This window comes from Zingiber officinale, chromosome 6A, assembly GCF_018446385.1.
Source record: "Zingiber officinale cultivar Zhangliang chromosome 6A, Zo_v1.1, whole genome shotgun sequence".
Taxonomy (NCBI): Eukaryota; Viridiplantae; Streptophyta; class Magnoliopsida; order Zingiberales; family Zingiberaceae; genus Zingiber; species Zingiber officinale.
This window is the reverse complement of record NC_055997.1, coordinates 142544987-142557944: the sequence shown is the minus strand read 5'-3', so window position 1 is coordinate 142557944 and position 12958 is coordinate 142544987. Positions and strand designations below refer to the sequence as shown.

The following is a 12958-nucleotide window of genomic DNA, read 5'->3' as shown; positions in this document are numbered from 1 at the left end:
AATAAGTAAAAAAAAAATTTATGAATTGAATAAAGTAATAATTTTTTCTCCAAATAAATAAATCAATTGATGATTTATTAATTAAATGGTAATATAAAAGTATTTGTTTTAAAAAATAACTAATTTAAATGGTAATATAAAAGAATTTTAACTTTTTTTTTCAAAAAAATATCTAATTTGTATTTATAAAATAAATATTAATATTAAACAAAATTAAATCAATGTCTAATTTTAAAAATAAAAATATTTTTATAATTTTATATATTTAACCTTTATTTTTTTTCATTTCCTCCCAATAATATATTATCTTAATAAATCATCTTTAATGAGAACATACATACTTCTAATTCTTTTCTCTTTTTCTCTTCCTTTCATCACTTTTCCTTTTCTCTTTCTCTTTCCTTTTCCCATCCAAATGAACTCGGATGGAGTGTCCTTTTATAAAAAATAAAAAAATATTAAAGTGGTACGCCTTTCATGATTTAGAAAAAATGGAGGATCTTTTTTATTTTTACCCTTTTTTCCTTTTTAATTTAAACATTCTTATTTTTTTAAAATTGCAATTGTTTTCTTGTGTTTACATATTTTTAAGACAAAAAGCATATTTTGATATTTTTTTTATAATATAATACCCTTATAAAGGAAATAAAATGTGGCTTTTTTATTTTTACTAAAATATCTTCACTCAAAAACACAAATACGCCTAAATATTAAACCATGTAAATAAAGTATCAAAATTATCAAATTATATATGATACTTTTAAAATGATAAAATCACGTACTCATTTTTCATTTTACCCATAATCAATCGATTGATTTTAAAAAAATCAATTGAATCATTTTTTCATTTAAAAACTAGCCGACCGACATGTTCTACCAATCGAATTGATTTCTCTATGTTAAAATTTTAAGTAAATCAGTTGACTAATTTTTTTTATCAAAATTAATTTTGGGTAAAATTATTTGATAGACCAAAACAACTTTAGATTAACATGAAATTAGTTCATACGTATTCAACTAGTTCTCTTGATTATATTTATTCCCTCAAACATCAATTTGATCCAATATATTGAAAGTAATATTTTTTTGAACATGAATTAAATTTTTTGAATATATTCATGTTCAAAAAATCACTGCTCTTAACATATTAGGTCAAAATGATGTGTTAAAGGTATGAATATAATCAGGAAAACTAACCGAACATATATGAATTAGTTTATTATCAATCCGAGGTCATTTAGTCCATTAGTAAATTTTAGACAAAATTAGCTAATGGACCAAATATCCTTGAATTGACATAAAACTAGCTTCTATGTATTTGTTTAGTTCTCCTAATTATATTTATATACTAAAATATTAATTTGAGTAAATATATTAAAAGTAGTGATTTTTTAAATAAAAATTAATTTTTTTAAACATATTCATATTTAAAAAAATCACTGCCCTCAATATATTGTGTCAAATTAATATTTGAGAGCATGAATATAATCAGGAGAATTTGACAAACATATAGGGGCTAGTTTCATGTCAATCCGAGGTCGTTTAGTCCATCAGTTAATTTTGGGTAAAATCGGCTAATAAACCAAACATCCTCAGATTGACATGAAACTAATTCCTATGTGTTCATCTAGTTCTCCTGATTATATCCATGCCCTTAAATATCAATTTGACCCAATATATTGAGAGCAGTGATTTTTTGAATATATTTTGTGTTTAAAAAATCACCGCTCTCAATATATTTGATCAAATTGATATTTGAGGTCATGAATATAATCAGGAGAACTGGACGAATATATAGAAAGTAGTTTCATGTTAATCCGAGGATGTTTGATCCATAAGCCGATTTTACCTAAAATCAACTTATACACCAAAGGACCTCGAATTGACATGAAACAAACTCCTATGTGTTCTTCTAATTTTTTGATTATATCTATGCTCTTAAATATTAATTTGACCTAATGTATTAAGAGCAGTGATTTTTTGAACATGAATGTGTTCACAAAATTTAATCCGTGTTCAAAAAATTACTGCTCTTAATATATTGGGTCAAATTGATATTTCAAGACATGAATATAATTAAGAGAATTAAACAAACACATGAGAGCTAGTTTCATGTCAATCCGAGGATATTTGGTCTATCAGCTTTTGATGCAGTAATGATGAGAGGCCCTACCCTGCTGTCACGGAGAGGTCAAAGGAGGTTAAAGTCAAGACGGTCAACATGTATAGGGCATCAGCCGATTGAGTGAAGCATTCCCCGATCGAGAGGAAGAATTCGATCCACCATCGCCCTCGACACAGGGAGCATTCAAACAATCAACGCTCAAGGGAGAACGACGCGTAGAAGCCAAGTCGAGCAGCTCCTCCGCTCGGCCGAGCAGCAGACTCAACACCAGTCGAGCATGCGGACAGTGGACTTTCGGCCGAGCGGCCATCCCGCTCGGCCCAACAACATGTCACGAGGACAGTGGACTTCTGGCCGAGCGACTATCCCGCTCGGCTCGACATCAGACAATACTTGGATAGTGGACTTCCAACCGAGCGGTTATCCCACTCGACGCAACAGTAGACAGTATGTGGACAGTAGAATTCCGACCGAGCAACTATTTCGCTCGACCAAGCAACAAACATAGTAGGCTATCTTTTGATATCCTTTTGGGAGCTAGTGCCGCTGATAGGCGGCATGGTCAGACAGAGGATCGTACGACGCAAGCTTCCACTGTCACTTCAGAAATATGCTCGACCCGTTAAGGTACTGTGTCAGGGACACTTTACTAACACGTCTTTTCAGGGAAAGCTTTGAGATATGTGCCTGCCTTGGGAAGCATGCACGTGCGCTACCGAAGCTCTATATAAAGGGGGGTTCAAGCATCGATGGAGGTATGCGATATTTTACTGTTGCGCTACAGTTCTTGTTGCTCCACTTACTGCTTCTTCTTTTTCTTCGCCGGAGACTGACTTGAGTATCGCAGGGCCATCACCGGGGGCCCCTTCCCTGGCTCGGCACTGACGCTGCTTGTGTTGCAGTACCGGAGCAAAGTCCATAGGAGGTCAACAGGAGCGCCACATCCCCTGCATCCATCTCATCGACTTTCGGATAGGATCAAGCTTATTTTGCCCCAAACTAGATGATGAACCAAACAACCTCGAATTGACATGAAACTAGCTTTTATGTATTCGTTTAGTTCTCATGATTATATTCATGCTCTTAAATATCAATTTGACTAAATATATTAAGAGCAATGATTTTTTGAACACGATTAAATTTTTTGAACACATTCATGTTCAAAAAATCACTGCTTTTAATACATTATGTCAAATTAATATTTGATGACATGAATATAATTAGAAAAATTAGACGAACATATAGGAGTTTATTTCATGTCAATTTGAGGAAATCAAATCCTCTATCCCCAAATCTCCCTGTCCCCGTGTCCCACACATCGTCCCAGCCCACCGTCGGCGGCCTCCGGCCGCCGCTCCGATCAATACTATAACTCTTAGGGAAGGTGCATGAACCCAAGGGGATCGCCATCGGCACGATCGGCACCGGAATCCGGCTGGATCAGAGTAGGGGCTTAGATCGACGATAGAGGAAAGTTTGCTCAGATCCAGCCGGATTTCGGTGCCGATCGTACCGATGGCGACCCCCTTGGGTTCACCTTCCCCAAGAGTTATAGTATTGATCGGGGCAGCGGCCGGAGGCCGTCGACAGTGAGATGGGGCGATGAGTGGGACACGAGGACAGGTGATATTGGGGACAGAGGATTTGAACTCCAATCTGAGGTCATTTGATCCATCAGTCAATTTTAGGCAAAATCGGCTGATGGATTAAACATCCTTAGATTGATATGAAACTACTTTCTATGTATTTATCTAGTTCTCTTTATTATATCTATGATCTCAAATGTTAATTTGATCTAATATATTGAGAGCATTAATTTTGTGAACACGAATGTCTTCAAAAAAATATAATTCGTGCTCAAAAAATCATTGCTCTCAATATATCTGATCAAATTGATATTTGAGAATATGAATATAATCAAGAGAATTAGACGAATACATAGGAATTAGTTTTATATCCATCCGAAGATGTTTAGTTCATCAGCTAATTTTGCCCAAAGTCGATTTATGGAACAAACGACAATAGATTGACATGAAACAACTCTTATATGTTTGTCTAATTCTCCTGATTATATTTATACTTTCAAATATCAATTTGACTTAATATATTAAGAGCAATGATTTTTTTGAATATGAATATGTTTGAAAATTTTAATTTATATTTAAAAAATCACTACTCTTAATAAGGTTAAATTAATATTTGAGGATATGAATATAATCAGTAGAACTAGCTGAATATATAGGAACTAATTTTATGTTAATTTAAGATGTTTAGTTCATCAATCAATTTTACTCAAAATTAATTTTAATAAAAAATAAATCAATCGATTGATTTTTTTTTTAAATCAGTTAATTAATTTATTTGAAATTTTAAATTTTTGATATAGGAAGAAATTAATTTGAATGCTAAAAAATATCTCAATCGGTTAATTTTTAAATAAAAAATTGATCCAACTATTTATTTTTATCAGTGGATAAGAAATGGATACGTGATTTAATTATTTTAAAACTTTCGATAATTTGATACTTTACCTGCAGGTTAAAAAAACATATTTTCTTTTTTAGTGTTCGAGGCGGTTCGCTCTTCAATTTAGGGAAATAAACCCGGTCGAATCGCAATTGGTGCATCTTGTAACGACCAGTCTCGCCTCCTCGTTCGCTGGCTTCGCGGAGGAATGAGAAGGGGAATGATCCCAAGCGCCGATCGGAGATTCAGAAAGGAGAGTGAGTGAAGACTGAGGAGGACTCGATTGGATTTCCTGTTCGTCTTTTCTATGTGCGACGGCGATGTCCCACGAGAGACCCTCCACCTCTCCGGCCGCTTCCCTCACAGCCGACGAAAACAACCTGTAAACCCTCAGCTATCCCTAATTCCGTCCCGCACGTGTAATTGATTAAGTGCCCGATTTTCTAGTCTTGTCTCCGTTTATCCCATGATCCATTTAGGGTCATGTTGTTGGACGTTACGAAGAGAGAATTTCCCCCTACACTGTTAATTTTCTGTTTTTGTATATATATTCTTGTTTGATTGCTTGCTTTACAGATTTTTTTTTTACTAGAAATTTACATGGGTGCTGAAATATCAATTTTTTTACTTTGGAAGACCTTAGGTGTTGTGGAAGTGTGTTGTTTGGAGAGTTTAATTTGTTAATCAAGTTAAGATGAATAAGCATCTTTTTACTCGTGCGGGCTAGGGGTAGAGTTATGCAATCCTACGATGAAGGTAATCTGAATCCACCAAAAAAAAAATCCACATCTTCACTTCCAAAGAATTGATATTCTAAGTATTGAAGTTAATAAATCTATCTAACTAAGCATAAGAAAAAGGGCAATCTATCCTAGTAGTTTTTAAGAAGATGATATACCTTTTGATTTTTAGAATGTTCATTGCTACATTGAAAAAAGGTAAGAAATTATTACTATTTATTATTTCCTTTTCAAAAAGTGATTGCTCTTTCTTTTACAAATTAAAAAAAAAGTTTACATTGTAGATTAAACCTAACATTGCTACATTGAAGATGTGTTGACATAAAACTAACAAATATTAAAAGGTATCATACAAATCATTAGAAATATAAATAAGGTACCAAGTTTTCAATGACCTAATGTGTTCCCATATATAGGTGAGATTTGGCAATCAAATACACATTTTAAACAACAAAAGGAATGACTTGGAGGATACATAATTTATCCTTTTAGTTGTTCTTGCTTTTATTTCTTCTCCAACATATATGGATTGTGAAGTACTGTGGCAACAAAAAAACAAAACGCTTCAAGGTAAATTCTTACACATGGTATTCCAAGATCAGTACAGTAGGGTCACTAAGCCCAGTCTCTTCATTATGTCTCCATTCTTGGTGTTGTATGGCTCTAAAGAACTAGCTTCACGAATGGAACCATTATTTCTTTTTCAATGGAATTGCATCACTTGATCCTTATATATCTCTTAGATTGTGATTGCAGATTGTGGGTGATTTCTGATTATTATTTTGTTTTGACTTTGGAGTTTACTACTTGTATTTGTTAAAGCTTTTTTTCTTCTTAATGTGTTATAGATTTCTTGACATCATACAAGAAGCTCCATTATCTGGTCATCGAGAGCCTCGGAGCATCTTTGGTAGTGCTTTGTATTGTCTCTTGTTGGCAAGTATACTTTCTCCATTTTACTCAGTTTTCTCTTTAATGAGCATTTTGAATCAACGTTCCAAGGAGTGGGATTTCTTTTTCATGTTCTGTTATTTTCTTTATAATAAACTATAGTGCTTCATGTTTCTTGTTTATTTTCCCACTATTGAGTATCTTTTCTATCTTTCTTTCCTTCATATCATTAAGATACTCAGCTTCATCTCATTGTTTTAGGCAGGGTATGCTGTTGTAGCTGCAGCAGCTCCATGGATATTTATTCTTGTGCCAAAGTTAATTCCAACGCTGCTTTGTAGTTGCAATGTTCTAATTTTGATCCTTACAGGTCTAGTATTTCACTTCTTTGATGTTCTTTAACTTTTAATTTTCATTTGTGTTCAAACATGTTCAATTACTTCATTTTATGCGCTTTTAGTTCTGATCGTTTATGATTTTAGTTTCAACCTTGACATATATATATAAATTCAATCCTAGTCAGTTTTAGGGAAAAGATGAAAGAAATAGGGAAGATGTGATCTTGGGTGACAAGAAGCCAATTAATTAGCTAGAAGCTGAGCTGAAACAAAGCCCTCTTTCTATTTCTTTCTTTTTTTTACTTCTATATGGTGAGGGTGTTATTTATCTTACAATGTCATCATCTCTTCCTCTCTAATCTATTAAATATTAGTCATTAAATAATATATTATATGTCATAAACTAGGTGCTTCTTAATCTCTTTACTGTTTTCTCTACTCTCTGCTTTCTTTCTTTAGTTTATATTTGTATAACTTTGGCGTATTTCCTTTCCTGCCCAGAAAAATTCATTGGTTAGTGGCTGTTTAGTATCTCATTATAACCATGTGTTTTGACATGCTACAGGTATGTTTCAGCAATACTGGGTTTACCAGGTTAAAAAAGTGCGCTTGCAGGTACTTCATGTTGCTTCCACTTGTACTCTCCATCTGAATTTTCTCTTTTCAAATTTCCCTTTTGTTGTGAAGTATCATTTTAGGAATTCCATGAGCATGATGTTAGATACAAGTATCATTTTCCTGGCAAAACTGTCTCTTTGAGGTATCCTTGGAAACTGTTTGGTATGTGCAAACATGTCGACAGGCAAACAATTGGTAGGAAACTTGTGGAAGTGGCAAACACAATAATGATGTGAAACACATTTGTAATCTCCCTAATGACACAATGTTATTCCACAGAATTACAAAATAAAATGTTTATATTCTGGCAATCTTGAATCAATTATTTCAGGTTCTTACTTAGGTTGCAATAAGACACCTCAATTTATTTTGTCGGAATCTAATGTCACAAAACTCAGACAGCTACAAAGATAAGGTTGTCAACATAATCACTTTTTACAAAAAAAAATGTCATTTTGTGGACCTAGTTGGCTATATTAAGAATTTGGAAGTTTATCTGCTGAAATGCTAACACTTGCATTGGGGGTATCAAACTTTTGATGGTGAATGATTTGATACATAGTTGATATTGACTTTGTTTATTCTTATATGTTTGATAGACATATAAATCTCTTGTTGTAGTGGTCTGAATGAAGGTGATTGAACAAAGAACTTAAGAAGATATCATTTTTATTCCTTTCCCCTGTAAGTCACTGTGTAAGAAGCATCTAATAATGGCTTCTGCATGTCTTCAGGGCTATTATTCTTTCAGTCAAAGATTGAAGCACATTGCTCAACTTCCTTTTGCTACCATCACCTACGGTATGTCATACCATTAGTTCACTAATTTTTTCAATGATGTATGCCGATATAGTTTCCTCCAAGGAGTTGTACTTCTAACCTAATTAAATGAATATATTCAGTACTAATTTCCTGTGATCACCGGAAGAGATGGTGCTTGCCATACAACCGTTGATCAAGGAAAGGAAGAGAATGTGGTTACTTAAATTACAAAGCTCTGCATTCTAGATTGAGAATTCACCATTTATATTTCCCTTGAATTTAGGGACAAAATGTTTTCCCTTATTTATGCTAAAAGTTAATTATCTATTTAGTTTGTATACATTTTTCTACTCAATGACTTGATTAAAGCATGGAAATGAATGGAAGTGAGCATGCTGTTTTTTCTTATGGAGTTTTGCCAAGCCACTTAGTAACTTACTCTCTTGCATTTTTGTGGTGCAGGAACTGCAATGATGCTACTTGTCTTAGTTTGGCAACCATATATCAAGATATTATCTGTTGAAACATTGCTGAGGTATGCCACTTGATGTCCTCAGCAACGTATATCCAACTCTTCAGGTTACTCTGTTTACCTTTTCAGGTTTCTGATAGGTGTGTACATGGTACAATTCTGATTGTTGTTATTGTTACAAAACCAGTACTATGTGAATGTAAACACATAAAGATGCCTACATAATAGTGCAGAGGCTCAAACAATAATTGGCATGATAAAAAAAGGGCAGTCCGGTGCATGAAGCTCCCGCTATGCGGGGTCCCGGGGAAGAATCCATTGTACGCAGCCCTACCCTGCTTTTTGCATGAGGCTGTTTTGAGAATTCGAACCCATGACCTTTTGGTCACAAAGCAACAACTTTACCGTTGCGCCAAGACTCCCTTTCAATTATTGGCATGATGCCTTTCATTTTTATTTGTTTCCAATCAAGTAAATCTTGCTGTGTTTTTCAAATATAAAATTGATAGTGCTTGTAATGGTCTTGCTAATTGCTTGAATCCTTTTATTCTTCCATATTTGTAGGATAGTCATGCTTGTTGAAGTCATCTGCGCTGGATGCTTTATGAGTGTATATGTTGGTCAGTACACTTATCATAGTCTGTTTTTATCTATTTTAAATAGTAATTAGATGCATTTCAATTATTGGATGGTTTGGCAAAATTTGTTTACAGATTTGAGATATATGATCAAGTAGTATAAAAGTGACTACCCACCAGGGTACAACTCCATAGTAATCTTATTTTTTTTTGTCAGCTTTTGTGCTTAGCTATCTAATTATTATTCTTTAGGCACATATTCTTCAGTTTTACTAAGTTAGTTATAATGTTGTACTAACTGGACTTAAAAAAAAAGTTTATAAATGTAGATTATGAATCATTAAAGAAGTTTTAAAAACTAAATGGCGCTAACATTTAATATGTTGTGATTATGACCCTAATTCTTGTTCTAAGTGTTTCCATTGTAGGAAACAAAAAAAAACTAAAATTGCCACTTCTATAGCTTGGGAAGCAGAACCTAGCTAGTCATGTCTAGGGTTTTGATATGTTGTGATTATGGTCCTAATTCTGGTTCCAAGTGTTTCCATAGTAGGAACCAAAAAAACCTAAAATTACCACTTCTATAGCTTGGGAAGCAGAACCTAGTTAGTCATGTTTCAAAACTTATACAGAACCCACTCATCCAGATCTTTCCCAAATGATTCAGGATTTACTTGTAAACTATGCTCACCTCTGGTCAGGGGCAAAAATTTATGCTGTTGTTATTCTGTTTAGATCAGCAGAAGTGCATCATAGCATTTAAAATATATCTTTCATAGTAGTTATTCAACTTTTTTATTTGTATATGCCAGAGGAGGATTGAGAGTATCACCCAAGTAAATAATGAAATTCTTCATGATAGTTTAATTTACATAAAAGATCTTGGCTTTTGCAGGCTATATCCATCAATACAATTCTTTGGATGGCCAACCTGATATTTTGAAGTCTCTTTACTCGGCATTACAACCATCGAGTTCATTGGAGGACCGGAGGTTGAGTTTATAGTGATTGTTGATTTTAGCTTTTTTAGTCTTTTAAAGGAAACTATTGATATGATGGATCATAATTGAGTTATTTAACAACTGCATCTTTGATATGTACATCCTGCTCTATGCCTAGGAAATAAAGAAAAGGGTTACCAAGTTTTTTTTATTTAACACTTTTGTATTTTTAATTGTTTAAAACATTATTTTTAACAAAAGAACATGTCTATTTTCATAGCAGAGCAAGATTAACAATACTTTGATGAATTAAATATAACATGACTTCTTGGAATTAGCAGTAATGCTAATCAACAGGATATTTATAGATTATTTTGTTTCTGCTTGAACTATGGCTCATTTAATGATTTTGTTCTAATTACATGAGTCTGTTTTAGCTGTAATGTTGTACACACTAGTGATTGTCCTAGCATTTTTTTCATAGTGTTCTTTGACACTTCATTCTCAGTATCACTGTATTTTTGGTATGATAGATATTATGATGGTGGTCGTCTTTCAGACCAACAAATGGCTTTACTCCAGTACCAACGAGAAAATCTTCATTATTTGAACGAAGAGGTAGCTACTGAATTAGCAAATTAATTATTATTCAAATATATTTAGTTTAATTGCTTTTGTATTGGCATTCTAGTTTGTATGAATTGGCTGGTGAGCATTTATATTTGTAATTTTTTGAGTTGAGAGGACGTGCATTATTATTTCTAGCTAATTTTTGAAAATTGTGATTTCAACTACTGAATTTTAGAATTTTTAGCATAGTTCATTTGCATTCACATTTTTAAGAGTCTATACCAAGGTTTGAATTATTTTTCTCTCTTGGGGTTTCAATCCTTGGCTAGAATGAGATTTGTGAATGTTGTCAATGGTGGACTGATGTGGTGCCAGTATTGATCAGTATGAGGAATCCAGGGAAGAAGAAATGGAGTAAGAATGCATGCTGAGCTTTTCATGCCTTCATATATTTTGGAGGAGCTTCCATCAATGGATTGCAAGCGGACAGAGCTGAATCCCTTCATTGGAAGCTGTGCGAAGAAGACAGAATGCAACTCCGATGTTTTGATCCATTCTGTGTGCCTTTGGGTGGGTGAAACAATAAGTTTTGCCCATGTTAACCGACATGGAACAAAATTTTAAATTATTATCTACCATCATTTATATGTGTTCCATTCTATTTTTCTCTTTGTTTGGAAATCAACTACTGTTTTATTTTGCTAACCTTTTTTTAACATAAAGTAGAAGTACATTGTAGATAACTTGTTAATTTACTCGATGCACTAGTGTATGAACTACACATTTGTTGCATTGAAAAATTAGTAAAACGCATTTTTGACAACCAAAATCAATATATGCCTTCTACTTGTCCATTTTAAGATATATTAAAATAATGCATGGGGGGTGAGCCAGCGAATACAAGTCGATGCCAAGTTGATTTACTTTATACATCACCTTTTTCTAGGTTCAAATATGTTTGTTGCAGGTTCTCCGATTACAAGAATGCTTAAGCAAATATCAAAGATCGGATGATGGAAATACCCCACAGGTCAGCAAATATCTACTTGATTTTTCATTTGATTACGTTGCTCCTCCATAACAGGCTTTAGGTTGGAATAAAAAGAAATGGTAATAAAACTCGTATACATCATCATGTAGTTCTCTAGTAAATCTAGGTAAACCGTGGACTGGTCAATTCTCTTCTAAAACATGACAGATCAGATTATGCAGAAGTATTCTTTTTACCTATTTTTTTTTCTAAATCCATTACCTTCTTTGTCTCTATATCTGCTTAGGTTGACCTTGCTCATTTGTTGGCTTCTCGAGATCAAGAACTTCGAGCACTGACTGCCGAGGTATGACAATATGTAATCATGTCGATTCCTAAAGCTGTTTTCTTTGCTCATATTAGAACGTCTGTATTACGTAAACCCTTTTTTATTTTAAAAAAGAAAGACAGAATGCAAGTGAAATATGCAAAATTTTTTGTGCTGATATTGCTGTCATATACGTACTTGTTTATTCACTACTTTGTTATACTTTTGATCATTAGTGGAATGCCATAATCCTGTTTATGAAAGTCTTTCCAATTTCCCTCACCAATAAGCATGTCTTACTACCTTAATTGGATATCCGGAAGTAACTACTAGATGGGAGCATACTATATTATTGCTGTATGATTAAGTCGTCTTCTATAAGCTTTGCAGATGAATCAAGTGCATTCTGAACTCCGCCTTGCTCGTAATCTAATTGCTGAGAGAGACACCGAAGTTCAGAACATGCAAGTAACAAACAACCAGGTTCATAAGTTAAACATTGTACCTTTCAATAGACTAGAAAATGATAAATGATTATTCGAAAGGCCATCTTTCGCTTAGACTAAACTTACTGCAGTATATCGAAGAGAACGAGAGACTAAGAGCTATACTAGGAGAATGGAGCACTCGAGCGGCTAAGGTTCATTTACTAAAACCATAGTGCCTACTTTATATTACCAGCATTTTAGTAGAATCTGCAACTAATGTGTCTGATGCAGCTCGAGAGAGCACTCGAAGCGGAGCGCTTGTCGAATATGGAACTTCAAAAGAGCATCTCGGAGCTGAGAAGCAAACCGACCGGTCAGCAGACTGATGCGCAACAAAGCTAAATTGTCACCAAAATAGGCACTGCCTACTCCTTGATTGTGTACTTGTATAGAAGGTACTTTTGGCGAAAGACATACGCCAATTAAAACTGTGGAGTTCCTAAATGGAGTTCATTGTTGGATACCAAGTGATCGATCTTTTACGCCGAGATTTGAGTCAGAGTGCTTGTAGATAAAATCGCCGATGTAAACATTGTTCTGAGAGTTTCATTCATATTTACATGAATATCATCGTTAGCCATATTTGTGAATTAGAAGTGATTTATCTACTGATATATTAATTATCATTATCATTATTTAATCGTATGCCATCATTACTTGAATATCTATTA

General features: G+C 33.8%; 1 protein-coding gene across 2 annotated transcripts; it reads left to right on the top strand.

Moving 5' to 3' along the window:
- Positions 1–4729: 4729 nt before the first annotated feature.
- LOC121998426 (protein FIP1-like) lies at positions 4730–12867 on the top strand. Of its 2 annotated transcripts, none has more exons than XM_042553359.1 (14): positions 4730–4973; positions 6180–6267; positions 6484–6592; positions 7126–7175; positions 7913–7979; positions 8403–8475; positions 8977–9032; positions 9886–9982; positions 10465–10549; positions 11469–11531; positions 11779–11838; positions 12190–12282; positions 12377–12439; positions 12519–12867. In XM_042553359.1, exons 1-14 carry the CDS (start codon positions 4912–4914, stop codon positions 12627–12629), a joined length of 1077 nt encoding a protein of 358 aa, XP_042409293.1. In that variant the 5' UTR covers positions 4730–4911; the 3' UTR covers positions 12630–12867. The 2 variants fall into 2 exon arrangements, with proteins under 2 accessions (XP_042409293.1, XP_042409292.1); XM_042553358.1 differs by having other exon boundaries at positions 11448–11531.
- Positions 12868–12958: the final 91 nt, after the last annotated feature.

Excerpts from the sequence above, each read along its gene's own strand:
- LOC121998426 (XM_042553358.1), top strand. The coding sequence starts at position 4,912 with ATGTCCCACGAGAGACCCTCCACCTCTCCGGCCGCTTCCCTCACAGCC. Across the intron at positions 4,974-6,179 it reads ACAGCCGACGAAAACAACCT|ATTTCTTGACATCATACAAG; the intron begins GTAAACCCTCAG and ends AATGTGTTATAG. Across the intron at positions 7,176-7,912 it reads TTAAAAAAGTGCGCTTGCAG|GGCTATTATTCTTTCAGTCA; the intron begins GTACTTCATGTT and ends GCATGTCTTCAG.